The sequence below is a fragment of the Dermacentor andersoni genome, chromosome 2 (genome assembly GCF_023375885.2).
Source record: "Dermacentor andersoni chromosome 2, qqDerAnde1_hic_scaffold, whole genome shotgun sequence".
Taxonomy (NCBI): Eukaryota; Metazoa; Arthropoda; class Arachnida; order Ixodida; family Ixodidae; genus Dermacentor; species Dermacentor andersoni.
This window is the reverse complement of record NC_092815.1, coordinates 124251203-124273031: the sequence shown is the minus strand read 5'-3', so window position 1 is coordinate 124273031 and position 21829 is coordinate 124251203. Positions and strand designations below refer to the sequence as shown.

General features: G+C 45.7%; 2 protein-coding genes across 3 annotated transcripts in view; both read right to left on the bottom strand.

Annotated features, from left to right (window-relative positions):
• Nucleotides 1-6528, bottom strand: part of LOC126541187 (uncharacterized) — a 10269-nt gene extending 3741 nt beyond the window's left edge. The window contains exons 1-2 of one of the 2 annotated variants that reach the window (XM_050187871.2): nucleotides 5349-6528; nucleotides 3761-4006 (exon numbers count right to left, since the gene is read on the bottom strand). In XM_050187871.2, the coding sequence (XP_050043828.2) occupies nucleotides 3761-4006; nucleotides 5349-6469 (1367 nt within the window). In that variant the 5' untranslated portion in view covers nucleotides 6470-6528. The remainder of the gene's footprint in view (nucleotides 1-3760; nucleotides 4007-5348) is intronic. The other variant, XM_055076640.1, reaches the window with a different exon arrangement.
• A 7995-nt stretch (nucleotides 6529-14523) lies between these two features.
• On the bottom strand, nucleotides 14524-21610 carry LOC129387567 (uncharacterized). Its single transcript, XM_055076641.1, has 4 exons — nucleotides 21497-21610; nucleotides 18599-18860; nucleotides 15831-16001; nucleotides 14524-14666 (listed from the first exon to the last, which is right to left on the bottom strand). Exons 2-4 carry the CDS (start codon nucleotides 18854-18856, stop codon nucleotides 14664-14666), a joined length of 432 nt encoding a protein of 143 aa, XP_054932616.1. The 5' UTR covers nucleotides 18857-18860; nucleotides 21497-21610; the 3' UTR covers nucleotides 14524-14663.
• Nucleotides 21611-21829: the final 219 nt, after the last annotated feature.

Here is a 21829-nt window from a genome sequence, read left to right as displayed (position 1 = left end):
ACTCAGCATACTGTGGTTATGGACGATTTAAGCGCCAAAAGGGGGGGGGGGGGGGGGGCGGTGCCAGCAGGCTGGGGAACAAGCATTCGATAACTACGGCATCAATTCTAGGAACAGTAGAGGAAAGGTGTTGGTAGATTTTGCGCAAAGGAATAGACTCTCGATAATGAATATATTCTCCATGAAGCGATTTAAGAGGAAGTGAACCTAGTAGAGCCCTAATGGCGAAACAAAAATGAAATCGACTTCACACTCTGTGCTGATCCCAGCATAGTGCAGGGTGTAGCTATGTCATGTAGGGTAAAGGGCAGTGACCATAAGATAGTGAGGTCTAGGATTGAATTCAACTCGAAAAGAGAGAGATCAAAATTATTCAAAAAGAACTCAGGCTGGTGCTGGCAAACCAATGTGCAACTTTGGCGATAACCTAGAGGTGGCGATAACCTAGAGGCAACAAATGACACTGTAACTAAACTGATTTCTGAAGAAATTGAAGTGGGAGGTGATGCACTAAAGCAGCCAGTAGGTAAGCTCTCCCAAGAAAGAAAATACCTAATAAAGAAACGACAAAGCATAAAGTGGCTAACTCAAGAGATTAGACAGAATTCGCTGAACTCTCAAAGTTAATAAACTAGAAAAGACTGAGGTATATTTAAAATTATCAGGTCGAAATTATTGCGCTAGCAGTAAAAACATTGCCGCAGCATGAAATCAGGGAGAAGAAAACTTGGCATAGGACAGAGCAAGATGTATATGCCGTGTAAGATAAGACGGACAATGTTATCAGCAGTTTTCATGATATACTGAAAGGAGCAGAATTATATACTGACCTGTACAGTACCCAGAGCGGCCACGCAACCTTCATTGGAGGTAGCGATAAACTAGATACAGAGCAGGACTCTGGTGCGAGTTAGTTGGTTCATGGTCTTGACGCAAACTTTTATCAGCGCGAAGAAAATGAGACGAAAGACGAGGAAAAAAAAGAATAGCGCTCGTCTTTCTTTTCGTGATCCACGCCCTTCGTCTCATTTTCTTCGCTCTGGTAGAAGTTTGCTTCAGGATACAGAGGCTCTTTCTATAACTAGCGATAAAGTTAGAAGAGCCTTGTAATACATGTCTAGGGGAAAACGGCAAAATACGGAATAACAGTGAACTAAATCAAATATGGAGATGGTATTATGCTTCAAAAGCCTGCGGTTTTTCGCAGGGCCTCAAACGCAATGCCTCAAAACTTCAAGTATACCAGAGAGCTGAAATAATTCCAATATTATACTAGTCCATAAGAAGAGAGATGTTAAAGAATTGAATAATTATAGGCCTATTAGCTTGCTTCTAGTATTGTGTAAGATATTCGCAAATGTAATTCCCGATAAAATCAGGACAACAGTTGACTTGAATCAACCAAAAGAAGAAGCTGGCTTCAAGAAGGGATACTCTACAATGAATCACATGCCTGTAATCAATCAGGTAATTGAGAAATCTGCGGAGTACAATCAACCTCTCTATATGGCTTTCATAGATGATCAAAAGGCATTTGATTCAGTGGAGATACCAGCAGTCAGGGAGGCGTTGCGTTATCAAGATGTGCAGGAGGCATACGTGGATATCTTGGGAAATATTCACAAAGATTCAACAGCTACCTTGCTTCTCCACAAGAAAAGTAGAAAATTACCTGTCAAGGAAGGGGTCTAGCAAGGAGACAAAATTTCGCCAATGCTATTCACTGCATGCTTAGAAGAAGTATTAAAGCTATCAGATTGGGGGCGTTTAAGAGGGAGGATCAACGGCGAATATCTCAACAACCTTCACTTTGCAGGTTACATTGTCCTGTTCAGCAACACTGGGGAAGAATTGCAACAAATGATTGAGGACCTTAGCGGAGAAACTGCAAGAGTAGGCTTGAAAATTAATATGCAGAAGACAAAAGTAATCTTCAATAGCCTAGTAAGGAAACAGAAATTTATAATCACCAATCAGCTTCTAGATTCCGTGCGGGAATACGTTTATCTAGGTCAATTACTCACACGGAACCCAGATTATAAGGAAACTTACAGAAGAATAAAAATGGGTTGGAATGCACACGGCAGGTATTGCCAAATCCTGACTTGGAACCTACCACGGTCTTTGAAATGAAAATTGTACAATAATTGCATTCTACCGGTGCTAAAATATGACACAGAAACTTGCACGTTAACAAAGAAGTCCGAAAACAAGATAAGGACCGCACAAAGAGCGATAAAACGAAAAACTTTAGGTGCAATGTTAAGAGACAGAAAGACAGCGATGTGGAAAAGAAAGGAAACAGGAATAGGCACTATTCTAGTTGACATTAGGCGGAAAATATGGAGCTTGACAGGCCATGTACTGCGTAGGACAGATAACCGGTGGACCAGAGTTACAGAATGCTTACCAAGGGAAGGGAAGCGCAAGTCAATGACGGCCGAAAATTAGGTGGGGTGACGAAATTAACAAGTTCACAGGCGCAAGTTGGCATCAGCTAACGCAAGACAGGGGTAATTGGAGATCGCTAGGAGAGGCCTTCGTCCGGCAGTGCACACATAGATACGCTGATGATGATGGTGATGATTTGATCTAACTGTAGGAGTGCTAGCCGGCTCCACTCGCGGACGCGATGGTCTAAAAAAAATCCTTTTGCACCTATGCCCTGGGCACCACCTTCACTCTGAAGTTTTGTTCTCACCTGGGGCTCTTTACTGACAAAAAGCTCTTACGCTATGACACTGTGCGTAAGAAAAAATTCCGACCAATCCTCGTGCTGCACATAATATTAGCCAATGCAGCTAGCTAGACAATAGCAATAGCATTGTAAGGTGAGTAACCGCGCAACAATAGACACGGACAAAACGAAGGTAAAAACAACGGCACGGCACTGACTGTCAACTGACATTTTATTGACGATAGGTCTAATATATATATATATATATATATATATATAGATATATATATATATATAACACCCGTGTACTTAGATTTAGGTGCTCGTTAAAGAACCCCAGGTGGTCGAAATTTTCGGAGTCCTCCACTAAGGCGGGCTTCATGATCAAGAAGTGGTTTTGGCACGTAAAACCCCATAATTAAATTTTAAGGCAACTGTGACGAACTGACGCATAATCAAGAGTGACAAAGGTAACGCAGTTCCTTGTCATGAAAAGTGATAGAAATGCAGCTCGTTGATACACGCCTTGTCCCTAATCTTTATATTGTAATCCTCATTGATGTATATTGTCAACTGGCTCGCGTGTTTATAAATGGCATTACTTTTTTTTTTAAATAGGGCCGACAGCCGCACGACTTGCAGTGCTCCGTGAAATGAAGTGGGGCAACCTCTTGCAGAGATAGCTCATGTTTCCTAAGTCGAACATTCACACAGCGCTTCTTTTGCCCCACGTACTCTCTACCACAAGATAATATAATGTCATACACAACCTGCTTAACGCGATTTATGTACCCGTTCACATGGATGACTTAGCCTGTACTTGCCAATCCTTCAGCATATTGTCAACTATCGGGCATATGCGACCTATCTTATGTTTCGCAGAAAAGCAAAACTCGATTCCGTAACTGTAAAAAAATTGGGCGAGTAATATGGGTGAGTGAGCTCTCTCAAACGCGAGCAGTGCCTCCTTGAAAAATGACCGCTAACGCAATGGGAAGGAATTAATGCCGTGGCGGCTGCCATCGGTATTCGAAAGGGTTCTCGTTGAGATGTGTTGCACGTGCATAAACAAAATGGCATTACCGACACTGCTGGCGTTCAGGCTGTTCCAGCTGCCACCACGATCTCGCGAGGCCCGTGCTGTCCAAGGTGCGACCGCGCATGTCCACGGAACGTGCTGTTTGCCGGGCCACCTTGAACCCGAACCCCGCAAAGCTCATGGCACTCGACCCTTGCCGTACGTACGACGGAGGGAACAGTGCCGACAGGCTGAAGCGAAGTTCGTTCAACGTGTACAGGTATCGCACGCTTCCCGACTGCCAGCGGTACCTGCCGCGAGTCAGAACAGCAGCGCGCGCAGGTCTTGAGTCGCACAGGAGCCAACTCGAGCAATGTGGGTTACCGACGCATCATCAACCGACATTGTTACGGAAAACCCCATAGACAGATACACTCTTCAAACGCCATCCCAATTCATTGTGCTAAACTTTACAGATATATACGTATCATTTACGATTTACTAATGAAAGTCAAATGCGCCACCAGTGGCGAAGGTTACACATGTATTTTTTGATATAAGAATGGAAAATTTGAACTTCATCGACGAAGTTCAATGAGCAAGTTCAGCGGCGATGATTGCGAGGCACGTGGTAAACCACATTCTCTACCTCGCAACTATCGTCGCCAAACTTCGTAAATCTACGAAATGTGATATTATACAACGTAGGTAAGTGACATAAGTGAACTGCATTACCCCCATAGCGTGGCGTTAACGTCGTCCTAAACTCTATCCCGTCATGCTTTTCCGCCATCTTCAGTAGCACCATTTAAAACAGGAACGAGCAAAAAAAGCACATGACATTTGCTGCACATGCGCACATGCGGACATGGGCAGCACATGCTCTGTGTTCTCTTTGATCGTTGTTGTTGTATATGCTGCAGTTGAAGGCAGATCGGTACCAACTTACTCATTAGTCAATGCTAATATCCACTGCCGCTGCTGGCACGACAAGAGCTCTTTAACATATGAATGCACAGAGTATTTATCACCGGTGTTACTCATGACTGCAGTGACTCAGTGGATGTGGCATTCTGCTGAGGAGTGCTATTTCTGGCTCCTTCAATTCCGGTTTGCCACAGCTACGTTCAAACGACAGCTCAGCGTAAAACTCGTCGTGTATCGATATTTGATAATGTCGAATTTTCGACAGCAAATAACACGAAACAACACGAACGTGGACTTTTCGCGTTGTTTTCGAGCACGACGCCTATATTAAGAACACATCCACATACACACACACAAAAAAGAAAGAAATACATTGACTTCCCTAGCAATTCTGCAGTTTTGTGCGAAGAAGAAATAACAAGCACCGCACTTTTGAACAACGCCACACAGGACTAAAAGAAAAGTGGCACAGGACACCACTTTTGTGACCAGTTTTGTCTTTGGGAAACAACTGCATTTGTTGAGTGCCAATTTTTTACAAGATATAAAACTACTTCAATATCAATTAAGAGCAATCAGTTCGGTTCTAGGCATTCGTGTGTCAACTGCTTGAGCACATGTATTAGGAACCGTTGGTGCATCGTGCACCTCTAATAATTAAGCACTCCAGTTTTACCCAACAAATATCGTTCGCATTTCCCCGAGATTAACGTACGAGTGCCTCACCTCGACGTCATCAGGCGTTCGTAGTGCGGAGTCGCTAGAACCGCCCTCAGAGCCTTCTTCGACTGGATCCAGGACTCGAAGACACTTGCGGACGTCTCCGAAAAGTTGGCGTAGAGCACATCTAGCGCAGAACCAGCCTGCAGGTAAGGATCGAGTGGCCATAGCCAGTAACTCCACGCCAGTGAGCCGATCTTCGCCACGGCCTCTGTCTTTGTAAAATTAGGTATCGCCGCCGACGCCACCACGTGTTCGACGAACGCCACCGACGTCTTTTCCAGCAGCGTCATCACCTTCCACCTCTCGTCGGCACTGAACGCGTCTCGAAAAACGGGCGCCGCCTGCGCTATGCCGAATGATTCTTGCGCCGCGACGAAGCACAAGACGTTTGTGTCGAGCTTACCAGCAGTGCTTGCCGGCGCCGGGAAGTCAAAGTCGGCGTTAACCATCCAGATGTAGGAATACGAGAATGTCCATCCAACGACGTCCAGCACTCTCGCCACCGGAAACAATCCGACAAGATGACCGAGCCGACTGAATCGCTCCTTGTTCAAGATCAGCAGCTTCGTATCATTGGAGACGTTCCGAATGGCGCTGCTGAGATGCTTGTCCAGAAGTCTCGACCAGTCAGTCGCTGACAAGACGTTTCCGAAAACCTGCGTGATGTTACCGAGTGGCACCAGCACATCGAAGCCGTCACCGCTGTCGTCGGCTTGGTCTGTGGGAAGTACGACTGTTCTGAAAGCTCCTTCGTCCAGCAACAACACTTTTAGAGTCACGTCATCCAGAGAAACCTTGCCGCCTGTGAGATAAAGAGCCACCATCTGGACGGTGTTATCATACGTCACATCGTCGAATAGCGCCAGCTGCTCCAAGCGCAGGACAACCAGGTCTCCAGGCTCCCCGATGACGACTAAAGGAGTGCCATCGTGCGAAGCTGTATGGGACACGACAATGTCGAACCAGAGTCCCACTCTCCAGTTGACGGCCAAATCTAGGATGATGTCTAACACGTCGAAAACAGTAGCGTTTCTTGAAGATGCGGCACGAAACGGCCACGTGATTCCGCGATCTTGCATGAATGCCAGGAAGTCATCCGAAGCAGTGTATCGGCTCGATTCCATACAGCTGGCCACAGCGGCGAAAGCCTTGTTCGCTGCAGCATACCTTTGGTTTGACGCCCGGAAAGTCTGCACAAAATGAGAGTAAGAAGAATGAGAAATCACGCTATTTTTCAGTATGTTTGTTTTATTACCAATTTGTACACTTCATCTTAAATCACCGTGAAAATGTGGTTCGCTTTCATTGCTTGTCATGCCCGCCAGGCAGTGCATTCCACGTACTGTCACATGACATTCGTGGAATGTCATGTGACATGTGTCATGTGTCATGTGACCCTAAATTTGGCATACACATTCGGAACCCGACAAATACTAAATTCTACGAGAAAATTCAATTCGTGGCAATTTAAGCTAGTGTGGCTTGAGCTTTCTCTAAATACTTCTAAATATTGTTTGGTTATGCTAGAGGTCCGGCGGCTGTGGAATGAGGGAGTACTCACAGAGTGCAGGAGACAATGAACGATAATAACGGCATGCTGGATGGAGACTGGTGGCATAGCTACGGCGGCAAAGTTGAAACGCCTTGGTGGTACATACGAAGCGTAAGCTGCAGCACAAGTGCCTCGTCCTGTAAGAAAACTGTGTGTGCAGCGATGTGGCGGCACACTACGTTGGTACTGATCGAAGGAGTGGATCGAAGAACGCGTAATAGGGCAACCACTGGGAGCGGCAGGCCAGTGCTGGTAACTTTCTTTTGGACAGGTTCGCCAGAAGTCGCTAAGTGGTGACGATGTTGAGTGTTTCCTAATTTATGCTTTAGTGGTTTCTAGACGACTTCTTCATAATATACTTAAAGTAGAACTTTACATACCTGCTATGGTAGCCAGTAAACAGTTAGAAAATCCCCTAATTTTATAAATATATGATGCCAGACATCAAGATTGTATTTTTCCTAGAGAAGGGGCACACCTGTGACGCACCCAGGTGGTTAACTAAGATACATTCCGGTATGTCTGTAGAAGTAGCGACAAAAAGACATACATGTGGCACATGCGGGGAATAAGCAAGGGGGGGGGGGGGGGGGGGGCGACGAGGCATTGAACTTAGCCAAGATTACTCGAGGAATTTTAATAGGAAAATTTACTGGCTAATTACCCTCTCACCCCCCCCCCCCCCCTCCCAGCCAACATCAAATAAGACATAAAAAAGGTCGTTGGGACTCCCAAAAGGGAACGTTTTCTATAAGAGGACTCGAATGTCGCCATATACAGCAACTTTCTCTCTTGGTTACTAAAGCTGACAGAAGCGCGTAGGAAAGTTCCGCACAGTTGAGAAATTAATATCTCGAAAGTGGCGTCATCCTGATAATTGCAATATGAGCCATAGGATAATTAGTTAGATAGTTAATTAACATTTTTTGTTAATTAGTCGGTTATGCGTTTCAATTTCTTGCGCAAGTAGTGTCCGCTGCTTCGAGTAGACAACCTCGTGAACTAGAACTGTGCTACCTGCCCCAGGCAACCTTTAAGAACTTTTTAAAGTGTTCGCTGGCAGACCCTGTATATGCATAGCGATCTAAATGACCATTACATATATGCTGGTTAATGGCACTGTTCTCTACGACATTGTGCAATCACACCCTAAGTACCCTTACTGTAACAAATATAAACCTTCAAGCACATCATTCATTTAATAAGACGAACAGTTTTCTAGAAACGTCCGGCTATATTCGCTTAGATTGACAATCATTGTTGAAGGCTCCTGCTCATTTCAATGCGATCGCCATTCTTAGGATACTTCGCACACTTTATGGTATCTGCACCGGTATCTAACAGTTTTACCTTTACGTCAACTTGGAGCACTCTGTATGTGGCACTGGGTAAGTGTCACTGTGTAAGTGCTGCTCTACAATAAACATATTTGACGCCAACTTGCGTCGCTAGATATGTGCCGCTGGGCATGCGCGGCTATTAAATGACGAAAAACAAATGGCCTTTAATATTTATCCGGTGCTGCCCAGAACGAACCCTCGTCATATATGATTATTAAGACACTCATGTCTGAGCACACATTCAGATACGCGCCACGCCCAGTGTTCGCGGCGGTTCCACTACATGTCTCAATGTGTCCATAAGGAACTGCGAGAGAAGAGTCCCACTGCAGTACACGCGTCATAAACGACGCGTTTCAGCGTTGGCAACACGGTGTGCCACTACGTTGTTTCAATGCCAATCGCATTCGCTTTCGACATTGATCATTAGATGGCTTCTGTCGGGTCTCGTTTTTTCCCATAAGTGCTTTGGTTGCTAGATACTAAAACATAAGAGGCGTATACGCAAGCCAATCGTTTTCACCCGTTTTCACCTGGATATCGCCGAGCGTGTGCATCACTTCGTGGACGTATGCGTGCGCCATTGGACTCCTGCTTGCATAAGGGGCGTCCTTTCGACGACCATCGTCGCCGCAGACGTAGGCGTAAAGATCTACGCAGGGGTCGAGAGACTTGTTCAGCGTGGCCAGGATGTACGTGGCGTGCTGCACACAAGCCTCTGTGTCGCAGACCTCGAATCGAAAATGCGCTCGCAAGTACACGCTGCGCACGACGATGAGGGACAGGACGGCCAGCGCCAGGCAGAAAACAGCGAAACCGGAGAACGCCGTGAGACGGGACAACCGCCGTTGCTTGAGCTGTTGGTCCGACAAGGCCTATTGTGAGAGCGCGAAGCGTCGAGAACATATCTTAAGCGATTAGGTCTAAACAGGCAAGCGAAAACCCTGAATTCCGGGTTCTTCAAGCGAATATTATCGCGTAATGAGCACGGTTAACTCACGGTTTCCTAAGTGATTATATAGTCAATTTTCGCAGATATAAACTTCCCTGAAATGTGTTGCTCCGCTCTATCTGTTTCAGCTACTCACGCGGAAGCACACGCATTCCTACACTCATTCCCTGATTTTTTCCTTAACACAACTAATCGCTCATAATATTCGGCGTTCAGCCACTTCTGCAAACAAGCTTGATTTAGTCTTAACTAACGACCCTGATATAAATTCTAGCATGACCAATTTGGATGGCCTATCCGGTTACAATATTAAGAATTGGAAAGTCGTTTGTCCCATTAACAAACGGGAGAATATACAGAAGCTATTAAGGTGTTATAGCAAGGGCAACTATCACGCCATAAACTCCGAACTAGGCATTTTTCGCTGAGGGCTTTCGAGAGATGTTTTCCTCACGTACAATTGACGTTGTTCAAAGCAAACTATCATTTAATCAATGAAGTTGTTCCGGTCGAAGCCATAAAAATTACAATAAAGCACCGTGGTTTACGCAAGAACTTCGACATCTTAACACTAAAAAGAAACGTCTTTACAGAAAGTTTGACAGAAAACGTCTTTCATAGTCCTGGCTCAAGTATAATTAGTCTAAGGAATATAAATCCTTGTTAAGCTTTACGCGCCGTAAATCTTTTTACCTATGATTTGACGTACATGCTCCAAGTACAGCCCCAAAGGTCCTGGCGGGTAATAAAACCACGTAGTCATTCCAATGTCATTCTAAAAAAAACACTAGTGAAATAATCCCCGGGGTCAGACTGCGCATATCATTTGAATACTGCTTGCATATCTGTCATCACACGTGAGCTCGCTACTTCATGTCCTGATATTCATTTTTTCACAAACGTCTATGACGGGGGCGATTATTAGCGAGGATGACGCCCATAATTTTCTTTGTGGAATAAAGTAATGTTTCTACCGTTTGTGGTCGCATCAGATTTTAAAACAGAATACTTATAAACTTATCGTTCACCTTTGCCCCTGTACTATCCGCTTCTTTTCACTATCAGCTAATGCGATTTTTCATGAATAGTGTTTTACCGCAGTAATACCCATTTTTGAACTGGGTGATCATTGTTGAACACTTAACTACAAGCCAATATCTAACTACTACCTCGAAGATAACTGAGCAATCTACAAGTATCAGCACGGTTTTCGCAAAGCTATTCGTGCAACACGCAGCTCCCTAGTTTCATTAATGACATTGTTAGCTAAATACACGCTGGCTTAAAGGTTGATGCAGCTTTGTTATATTTTTTTAGAGTTTTCCACCCTTGTCCCACACCACAGCCTTCTCTTAAATTTAACAAAGACACCACGAGTTGCATGGATAAAGGATTTCTTTTCTTCTCCAACGTTAATCACAACAGGTAATAACAGTGATTCTTGTGGTACCATGCAACTTTCGGTGTTGCCCAAGGAAGTGGTATTGGTACCTTAATATTTCTGATTTATATAAACGACTTGCCATTTCGTGCTTCTTCTCGTATCAGATTTTTCGCTGATGATTGCGAATTTTACTACAAAACTTCTTATGACGCTGACCGCCTACTTTACAAAAAGATTTTGATGTACTTAATCATTGCTGCACCTCCTCAATAAAATGCCTTTAAATTTATCAAAAACCAAAACAATGTCTATCAGTGACCACATCTCTCGGATAAACGAGGCCCAGCCCGTTAACAAACAGCCAGTTGAACTTACAAGCACATAAAAATGCCTTGGAATGCAATTGCAACCCGACTTATGTTGGCAGAACCACATTGATCATATGGTCGCATCTGCCCACCGCTCACTGTAGGGCTACTGAAGCGTGATCCCCAACACGCTCCTGCCCACATTCGTAAACTTGCTTACATCTCATTAATCTGTCTAAAAGTAGGATATGCAGCCACCATCTGGGACCCGGAGCAGGCTTACAGTATTGCTAACACAGAATGATTGCAAAATCGTGCTGTACGGTTCATTCACTTTAACTACTCATGTCTCACTCGTGTAACTGGTGTGTTCTGTCTTTAACTGTTGCTAATAAGGTGTTTATGTTTTCTCTTCCCCAGCCTAAACTAACGTAGACTAAAACGCGGTACTCTTTTGAGAAGCGCTCTCACTTGTGCGCGCTTTGCTTCTGTAGCTTTCCCTTCGTAGCCACAGAAAGCTGTCCGCGAGTATAATTGTACAATTCTGCATTTCATTTATAAGTTCTATCAGTTCTGTCCCCTCCTCCCGACCTCCGCTTATTTTGTACCCCAGTCTGAGGGTCTTTAGGGGTATGTTCCTGAACAAAAAATAATAAACAAATAAATAGAAGCTATACTTCTAACATGTGTGCCAGCCGCCGCACGTTATGTTGATTTTGATCGTGCAAGCATAAATGAAAACACGAGGTTAGAGAAACACCGTAGTAAAAACTTAAATTTTCGATGTTCATATATACCGCACACACCAGTTCACTGCTGCTTGCAGTTCGTTAGTCAAGTTCTTCCTACATTTAAATTGTAGCGCAATGAGAAGCACAAAATCAAATTGTTCTGAGAGAATATTTGAGTCCCTGTTTACATTACTTTGGTTATGAAGGATTGCTTACGAGCGGACAAAATAATATTCTCACTTTCCCGCTTTGCAGTTTACCCGCGAATCCCACTACGCTACGTGTCAGTGTGACGAAGCGGATTTCAATGTATTTTCCCGTGTTTTAGCTTTTTCCGCGATGAGATAGCAGAAAAAGTACCTTATGTTGAAGGTACATTTATTTTTGAAATTTCACATGATCCACGTTTTTGTCAATAAACAAACCTGGGCAGACGGCTTAGTAACCTTGACTACTCAAAAAGCTTTAGTGTGGGAACTTTAATGTGACATATTCCTCCTGTTTGCTTACTCTTGTCTGGGTTGCCCGGACTCTATATATTCTTTAACAACTTCTTTTCACTAAATTCTTTTTGCATTTTTGTCCCCTACTGCCTCCAGATACTTGGTCTTGTGCCACCGTAATAGCCACAGAAGATACTTGGCCCCTAGTGAAGTGTGCTACATCACTAGAGACCAACTCTAACCAACCACCTCACAGTAACGTTTAACCTTTGGGTATTGTAGAAGTATAATGATTTAATCAAAGTGATTTTCTATCTTTAGTGCACATTTCGCTGAAAAGTATTACCAAGTGGGATTTTCCTGTTGCGTAATAAATTTGCCATTAACTTTGCATCTGCAGTGGTTTCAGTACCCAAAGCTATCGCAGGCTAAATTGAAAGAAGGCGGACTGCTCGGTAACGTCCGTGTTCTTTCGACAATGTTGCGTTTTTGTCACTTGAAACAGGTGTTTTCTTCTTTGCCGGTATACGCTCTGTGACTCATCGCGGTGTTGTTACGATCACGTGCCCCGATTCCGGCCTTAGGTACTTACGCTGGGCTGTGCTGAACTCGAAGCGGACCTGATGGGAGAATGCGGTGGGGGCGTCGTGGGCACGACTTTGCCCAAAGAAATACTCTTGTCTATCGAAGCTCGCCCGCGCATGGGCTCGCGGGGATCAGGCCGCAGCTCGTCTACGCTGTCATTGGCGGCTTCCGGTGAGTCTCTTGGGGCGTCAAATACATTTTCCTGCAACGTACAATGACATACCGTTGGATGACACTCTTTTTTCTGACATTCAAGTACGTTTCTCTGCACCGTACAGCCGAGCTGCTGAATGAAATGCTTCTGACATCTTCCTTCAAGGTATAAGATGCTGTTGAATGACGTAAAGTAGGCGCAGTACGCGTTTCAAGTAGGTACTCCATTCACTGTTTACCTGACGCCCATTATAGGAGCCTTCGCGATCACGTACAGCAAAAGCTATTTCAAGGTGCCCTAGAAGCTCTGCCAGACTGCAGCATAGACACCCCGAAAGCAGCTTTTTGCAAACTCGGATGGCAAATGCAACGCTCTGCGACAGAAAATACCACGCGAAATCTCGACTTCTGCGCAACGGGGCGGCGTGTCACTCATGAAACTAGAAGGGGCACTAATAAGGCTAGGTCTTTGTGTCTGACCTGTCACGGTCACCCATGTTTCTTAGCTTAGCTAAGTTGTGTATTTCACTATTTGCCTATTTTTTTTTAATCACTGGATGAAATCAACGGCTCCGAAAATAATTTTGACATTTGACTGGCTGATCAAGTGGATGTCCAGGAGCTGAACACCAAAAGCCCTAGGCCATCGCTCGGGTGTTTCGTAAATATATAAATTAATTCCAACAACGCATAATCTTGAAGAACAAGCCGAAAAGACAAGCAGTGCTGTGGGTGTGTACCTTCTAGTCCTCTTGGTGAGTGGTTTTATGGCGCAAGACTATTTCATCTTTATTGTATTCCGATCTCCTGGCGACAAATTCACGTAACCACCGACGCAAGCATCGGATGGTTACCCGGAGCCCCGTTGTTTGAACAGCCCAATATATTTATAGGAGGTCTCTTTTTTTTGCCATCAAACCGAATAGCATTGCCTACCTTGACAAGTTTTTATTGTCTTATTGGCCTATAGGACGCGAGAAGCGCGAATAAGTGGTAAGGGTTTCGATGGAACTGATCTAGCTGAGTGCGTGTAGATAACCGGTTGAGGAGATTGGTGCCGGCGTCTCCTGTTGGTCCACGTCCCCTTGTTTAGCATGCGGTGACTGGTCGGGTATTGCGGTGGCGTGCAGCAGAGGGTCAGGAATGCCTCTAAAATGGATTCTCAGCAAAGGAGAGTTGGCAGACAGATATGTCTGCCAACGTCAGATATGCCTGTCTCAGACAACGCCATACCGAGACGTGGAAATAATTTGCTTTTAACAATCGTGGAAGGTTAATAATGGCAGATATGGAATAGAACCTGCTTGTAATAGCTTTTCGCAATAGTGTCCCAGGTGGTGCTGCTTTGTCACGAATTCCAACCAGCTCGCCCTGCTATATATATTTTCTCTCTCTCTCTCTCTCTCTCTCTCTCTCTCTCTCTCTCTATATATATATATATATATATATATATATGCTCGCAGCTCGAATTAAAAGAGACTCACGCCATAGTCACCGGCGAGCGAAGCACTCCTGAGGGGAGAGCTCGGAGCAGGTATGGTAGGGAGTACTTGTCCGAGAGACAGGCGCCGGTCTATGGAGGAACGGTGCCTCATCGGCTCTCGAGGGTCGGTTAGCTGCTCCATGGCGCTGTCCTCGACACCCTGACATGCCTCCATGATAGCGGCCAGGATGCCATAATCCGGCGCCTGCCAGAGTGAGGTATCGCAATTTGAACATAAGCCTCGTGGTGCATCCAACAAACCCGTTTATTTCTACAAATTTGCTTTCTCGTTTCGAATAAATTTATCTTCTCGCTTTTGATCACGCGCCGCTCTTGCACATGACAGCCAGGGACCACGATGTAAAGACATCTGTTGCTTATGAAGTGTCACTGCAAAAGAAAAGAGGATCGAACGCTAGTCAAGTGCACTGAGATACGTTTCTTGCCGGGAAAGTTATGAGGCCACGACTCTGGCAGGAACACGCCGGGAACGAGGCGTTAGAGTCAACGAATGTTCACGGGATGGACAAAACTCACAGAATAGCGATCTCTCCTCCCAGTTCAAAGCAATCAGTAAAACTATAGATAAACAGACAAGAACCAAACTTATTATCGCTCACGCGCACACCCTCCACGCCTTTTCCGAATGCCGCAAACCTGTATGCATCGGTTACCTCTCTCACCAGAACTCAGCTACCTGCCAGCTGTTCTAGCTATGAAACTTGCATTCGAGAAGAGTAACAGATTGCCACAATAACACGAGAAATCAACTTCGGAACTTCGGGCACTGTCTCTGTGGCAAAGTACAGCGTAACCTGGTAACAATCGTCAGTTTAACGTTACCCACCGAAAAGAGTCTCTTGGGGTACTTATTAACTTGCAGTGGCTTCTCAGAAACGGTGCTGTGGTTACCTAAAGCAACCCAACGGTACAGCAGCGTAGCACACTCTGTAGCTATGCACTGCAGTGCCGGATTGTAATGGACGTCTCCTGCAGGCAAGCGTGACTTTGCTACAGTGACAACGTTTCTGGGCGGAGTCTGTGCGAGAACGGTTAAAGATACGTCGTAATAAGGCCGCTAAACAATGGACGTCCTTGTTATAAAGCGCACTAGATTCACTATGCTCATCCTTTGGCACTGTGCTAACGCAACGACTAAGCAAAGAATGACGTGCGGAAACGTAATTTCCACCTGCATGGTGGGGACGGGCTGTGATCGCTCTCGGTATCGTTCTTTGCAAAGTCCACGAAAACGTAGCCGGGTCGGGCTGGGTTGGGTCGGTGGTTCGCAACCAGCGACGGAGAACAGTAATCTCTGTTCCCACACTCAGTTTTCACGACTCGACGCCGAGTTGTCAGGCCGCCAGGAATGAGATCCTTATAAATGATATCAAGCTTGCCTCTCAGGGCGGATTTATTCAATATCAGGCAGACTTCTCCAGAGACTTGATCGCCTTGCCTTCTTGTTTACGATCCCTGTTTTTTCTGTAAGAATGTTGACTAAAGATCGAAAAGCAGGGCCCGCTGAGCTCGACAGAATTTCGAAATACTCACGCCTAGAAAATGTGCCGGAGGCTCCGTATGTAACACCTCGCCCATGGACACTCGCCGGTCGATGACGGCCCTGTTAGGCAAGGGTTCGCGGGGGTCTATGGCCGGCTCATCATCGTCAACGACGTCCTTGCCGGCTTCCTTCGTGTCCTTCTGAAGAGCTGCGGACTCCTCCTAAATAACAGGCAAGAAGCGGAAGCCGCTCAGCACCGTGAATGTTCAAAACTGTTCTTTAACGAATCGGGGCGTTAAGTGTTCCCTAAAATTCATACGGTTTTGTGTACGTCACCGATTGCTGCAAACAGTGCCTGTGTCTTAGACAACACCAAACACGGTTTGCATCTATGTCGCGAGAATGTTTTGACACTCCAGTGCACTCTGCCTTGAATGCTGACACCTCAAACAACGCTCCAGCTTTCTTATGCAGCACCGCGCATGCGCAAGGGTTCGCGGCAGGGCAAGGAACAGTAGCAATTGAACGTTCAAATGTTTTTGCACACATTCGCACGTGATTGCTCCCGGAAGGAATGCCTCGAAACAGGCAGCGCCAGGGAAAGAAAGTGTACAACAGAAATGCGATTGTATCTGCACGCAAATGGTAAATCGTGAAGGCAAAAAAGTTAGAAGTGAAAGATATTTCGGTGCCAAATAATTTGTTACTGACGACTGCCAGAGATATGAACCAGTACAGATATTCTGACAAACAGATGTAACAGTGCAACGTGCAATATGCAATGTGGTCCTGATGTCTACACCAAATTCCCAGATAATTTTGGCCCTGCTGCGGCCGGTCCATGATTGCATATTGTAAAGAATGTCACAGTATGAAGAAAGTAGGAAATAATTCATCAGAACCCACTTCGAGAGCCACAGAATCTAGTATTGATAAAATAATCAAGCTGTTACTGTTACTCTTACAATTAAGGCAAACACCTACATTTGCATGTAGGTGTTCCATTTGTGCCATAAAATGTAGAACCTATTAGCGGGCATTTCATGCATCATTTAGTCCATGAATAACCTGCAGCCTGCCACACTACTCACTACGATTCAGAGTTCTGCAGTTCTTCTCCCTATTGGGTGTTCAGAGAATTTGTACGTAACAGCTAGGAAGGTAATTCCTCGCCGAGGAACAATTACGTAATCAACAAAGATAGCAATGCAGACAGTAAAAATTTAGAGGACGTTTAAGCTTCGTCTTTAAGAGTGGAAGGCGATAGCATTCAAAGATCCCTGACTGCTTTTCACGCTTCCTGGCAACTGCATCTTATGTAACCGTAATGTTTACACGGAAACGCTAGCGGCAAACGCTATGCACGAAGGCGAGCTTCCTGGTAGAAATACGGCCTCTTGTGTGCACGGGCCGCGGTGCGGCGTAGGTGAGCGGCATTTGGAGGTGTTGTAAGGAACCGGGTGCGCCGCTTTATGGCCTGAGAGACTTGCGCACGCCGGGCGCGCAAATCTCGGAGGATATGGCCGCGGTATGAACGGTAGAAACGCTGTAAAGGGGTGTGTATTTTGAGATTCCGCGTAAGACAATTATGTTTTCTCGTATATTCAAATTACAATCCGACGGTATGATGTCTGTAGGTTATATGTAAGTCCTACTTGACTATTTTTCCGACGTATTTTACCTTGAAAATTCAATTAGTTCAGTAACTCCTTTGCCTTACATCGAGGCCTTGCGTGGTTGGGTAGCCTGGTTCAAAATAATTTTTGCTGAAACGACGGTCGACGCTGGCCGCGGGGCGCCGACGCAGGATTTTTTGCGACACGGGGCCCTTAATGCTGTCGCGTTAATATGTCTGCATAAACCACTGGTTTTCGGTTATAATTACGCAAGATGACAGACAAGTTATTGTCGCATTCAACAATAACCTGAAGAATGACCAGTGGCGATTGTTCTTCGCTAGTCATTTGCAACAGCGCCACACCCAATGGACGGTAACAATCTAATGCTATCTTCAACTGGTCGCCTCCATCCTCCGAATCAGAGTCGAGCAGATCCGGCGTTTCTCGACGCAGGAGAACACACACGCAAGTCAAGCACGTGGCTCGCTCTCGGAGCCGGATATAGCGGAGGCGAATTCGTGTGACTACAGGAAGCGTCCGATTTCGTCTAGCTAAAGTTCCCGACGCTGCCAGAAGAAACGGTTGATGCGCTGGTGAGGCGAGTGTTCGCTGATACGTTAGCATGCAGTGGCCTAGGTTACGGTGATCCGTCGCCAACAAAGGCAACCCTGTGTTGTGATGACGTGGCGGAAACGCTCTCGCCACTCGACGCGGGAGGAAAGCAATCGAAAAGAAACAGCCGAACTCAAGGCGCGCGTTCTCTTTCGACTAGTCGAAGACAACGCTGCTAGCGAGTGCGATCTAGTGCACTCTGAAACGACCAGCCGAAGATGCCGTAAGAATGCAGTTACCACTACTACACTGCTAAACTCAATGAAAGAAGTGCCAGCTAACGGTCTCTTGTTTCCGTGACGTCAGGCTGGAAACGAAGCTTCCTTAAATGCGTCCCTAGGGAACACTATTTCTGGGCACGGAAGCACAGAGGGAAGGCGTATTGCAATTTTGTGGGCCGAGATTTTGCGAACCTGCCACGAAGCACGCTGTCGTCGTCTTTTGTGATCTGCGGTGAGCTGGCATATCCGTAGCGGCGCCCTACACGTACGCTGTTCTCCTAAAATAGGGCTGTGCTATTTTCGGGCACAGTGAGCAAGCTGAAGCCGCTTGCGACGGGTTAAAACTACTCAGCCAGTGCCTGTCACCTTGTCTGTCAGCTCGCTTCCTCCGGCCGCCGGTTTCTTGGACTGCGGAGATGGATGTTGCACCAGCTTCGCGGTTGACGTCGCTGCAGCGGATTTGTGATGAGCATGATGGCCCTTCGAGGGGTCATGGGCAGCCATCGGTTGCTTGTCCGCCAGCTCTGGCTCAGAGTCTGTCGAGCCCTTGAGACTCTTAGTCGACGGGTTGCCAGCTGAACTGCACTGTTCGGGGTCCGCACTGCTCTTTGTTCTGTGGTCCATCGTTCTGTGGTATGCACAGGCAAATTAAGAGAAAGATAATCCGTTAACCGAAGTCCCGTCGTAGAGCGGAAAGAGTTGTTTCACTAAAACCTTGCGCTCGGGCTTCGTTTTGAGAAACTTAATCGTAATGTGCTCATGGCTACAGCGCACGGAAAAATACTCACATGCAAGTACGCTTTTCAGGTGCGACTGCAGACAGTATAACGCAAAATTTTATATATACTTGTTCTGGTAGCGTTTCTATTTTCCCACCGTTTTACACATTACTTTTGCGTTAAAGCTTAACCTGCCACAAATATCAGGATTCAGCTCTGTGGGAAATTAAGGGTACTATAGAACGTTTTCTTTTTTTCGCCTTCTACGAGTTAGTCTTTAATCTCTTTTATTTTTTATTAAGCTTCTCAAGGCGATTTGCAGTCTCAAATTACATAGATGTGTTTGATTGTGTTACTTGCCGCCTCAGTGCATTAGACGATTAGAATAAGTATCTTAAATAAAATTATCCTCCTGTTAATTAATGTTAAGGTGTCAACAGCATCCAACAACACACGCGGCGAAACAGTTCTCTCACCCCAAATTTCGCGTATAATATACACTGTTTGAATGTCAAGCCTTTATATCGTGCAAAACGTTGCAAGCCTTTATATCGTTGCGAACCAAATTGGCCGTGTCTCTTAGTGTCACTCACACCTGGGCGTTGGTGGTGTTATAGTCAAGCGAGCGAACATTCTTCCCCTAGCACTATATGCGGGCAAGGAGAGAGGGAAGGCGAGGAGGAAGCGCAGCGGGCTTCAGCATGCGGGGCGTTGCCCCTTAACGAGTGGCGCCGGAAGCGCACCTTATGCTCCCTCTCCGGTGCTGACGTCAGAGCGTGTAACGAGCGCTCGCGCGCAGCTGTTGGGAGCAAGCGAGCGAGAGAGCAGGTGCGCGCCGGGAGAGGAGAAGCGAGAATGTAGGAAGTGACGTCAGATCCGCTCTGCTAGGCAGATGTTCAGTCTATGCCAGACAACTGTTTTCCATTAATTAGCTGGTTAGGTGTCATGTCACCTTCTTGTGTGTGACGTCATTATATACGTCGTTACTTTCGCTTTCTACTTCCGGGTTTACAGGAATTTTGCCAAAGTCATGCTCACGTGGTGGGTCTCTAAAGTCTACGATTCTGTGCTTGGGTATGCGGTAATCAGTGATTTATAATTTCAAATTATTTCAGACAGTTCAGTTTTTCAACTTGTAACTAAATTTATGCTCTGAATCACATCTGTAATGAAGCCCATGAATTTTGTGATGTACTATATTTTAGTTCTTTTTCTGATTATTTTCGAATTTCGTCCCCGATCGTCTCAGAAGGTGAAACGTAAGTGCTGCGCAAGAAACAAGAGTGTCACTCGATGTTCGTGCCAATAATAAAAGGAACAAAGAAAAATGCATTCCGCACGGAGCTTAAATCCAAGCAATAAAATATATCTTCGTAGTGCCCTTGATTGTGACTCAACTATCGCGGATCCACACTGTACGGTATAAATAAGCAAGGGACTCCGGAAATACATAAAATTTTATAAAGCTACTTGAATTACTTGGCAGCCATTAAGGATGATGGAAACGGGGAGCAGAGAAGATGAGCTTTTCTTCAAACCAGTGCGACCGCGTAAAAAGGATTTGGTTGTCAGCTCTGCTTGCCCCGTTAGAAAGGCATCTTGAAAAGTCCCAAAATCTTTCAGGAATCTTACTGCATCAGCTTGTATCCCATCATAGATGGGCAATGAGAAATAGTTTTAGGGAAACCAATTTATTTTCATTTTCGCCACTCACTGGTTGAGCATATACAACGTTTGTGAAAAGAAGACATTACAACTATAGCCCATAAGTGCTTATTTGCGCAATGCTGCTGTGCACCGCACGCCTGGAGCACAACTGGCAGTCGAAATCTCAGGGTGATCATGCTGCGAGTTCCTGTACCTCTCCAGAATTTTCGAGCAGCACCGATGCAACGGGAGGTAGTTTAGGCGCTCCTCGTCCAGACATTGCTGTGACGCGCTCAACGACTTCGTTTCATTTTTTCGAAAGCTGTGTATTACAAGCGATAATTCTGACCGATATTTCACGACTATGCCAACTACATCCATGTTCTCCGGTCACATGTTAGCATATTGTTAGCGCCCCCTGCTGTAGCGCTAGCCTCGCTGTGCACAGGCAAACCTCCGTGGCGCGTGGGTCACACGTAGGCGGTTGGCAGAAGATTTGAAGAGAAGCAGAGGTTGCTCGTACGTACCCATGTGCCCGCCTTCGGGGCGTTAGCGTGCCTGTGTGGCCTTGTACTAGATTATGGTACCTCCGGAATAAACTCGTCTTTTTTCTATAACTCCTGAGACACGTGTCTAGCGTGATGGCGAAGAGCACACACAGGATGACATAAAAAACCGGTACCTCTGGCTAGCGCCGTAAACCGATGCGCAAGTCACTTTTTCGATGAGACCAACTCGGACAACGCTTGTCGCGTTATCCTTGTGAACTGTGCTACGTATTCCAAGAAAAGGTACTTCTTGTTAACACGCCGAATCCGTTGTACAAGCAGGATAGCAAAATATGTGTTCCTCCGCAGCAGACTTACGCGTCTATCTAAGGCGACAACATCGTACTTACCTGAGGTCACGTTATTCTTCTTGGCGCCCCGCTGCTGGGCAGTAGCTGCGTTAGATTAAGTGCAATCGTCCTCTACCAACAGCCAAGAATGAAAAAGTGGCTCGGACAGCACGAGATCAGGAGCTGCTTCTTCTTTCTTCAATCTAGGCGGCACGTGAGCAGGGATAGCGTGTCACCATCTTTGGGCAAGCACGTCGCCACTAAACTCCTAAGAAAATTAAAGTGCTCGTTTTTAGCAGCACATAAATAATTCTGCTATTGTTTAAGTTATTTCACGTAATATTCTTAAATTGTGTGAAATTACCGTGTTACGGTGTATACGTTATTTATGAC

Coding starts and splice junctions, on each gene's coding strand:
- LOC129387567 (XM_055076641.1), bottom strand. CDS start 18,856: ATGGACCACAGAACAAAGAGCAGTGCGGACCCCGAACAGTGCAGTTCA. Junction 16,002..18,598: donor GAAGCGAGCTGACAGACAAG/GTGACAGGCACT, acceptor CCTGTTATTTAG/GAGGAGTCCGCAGCTCTTCA.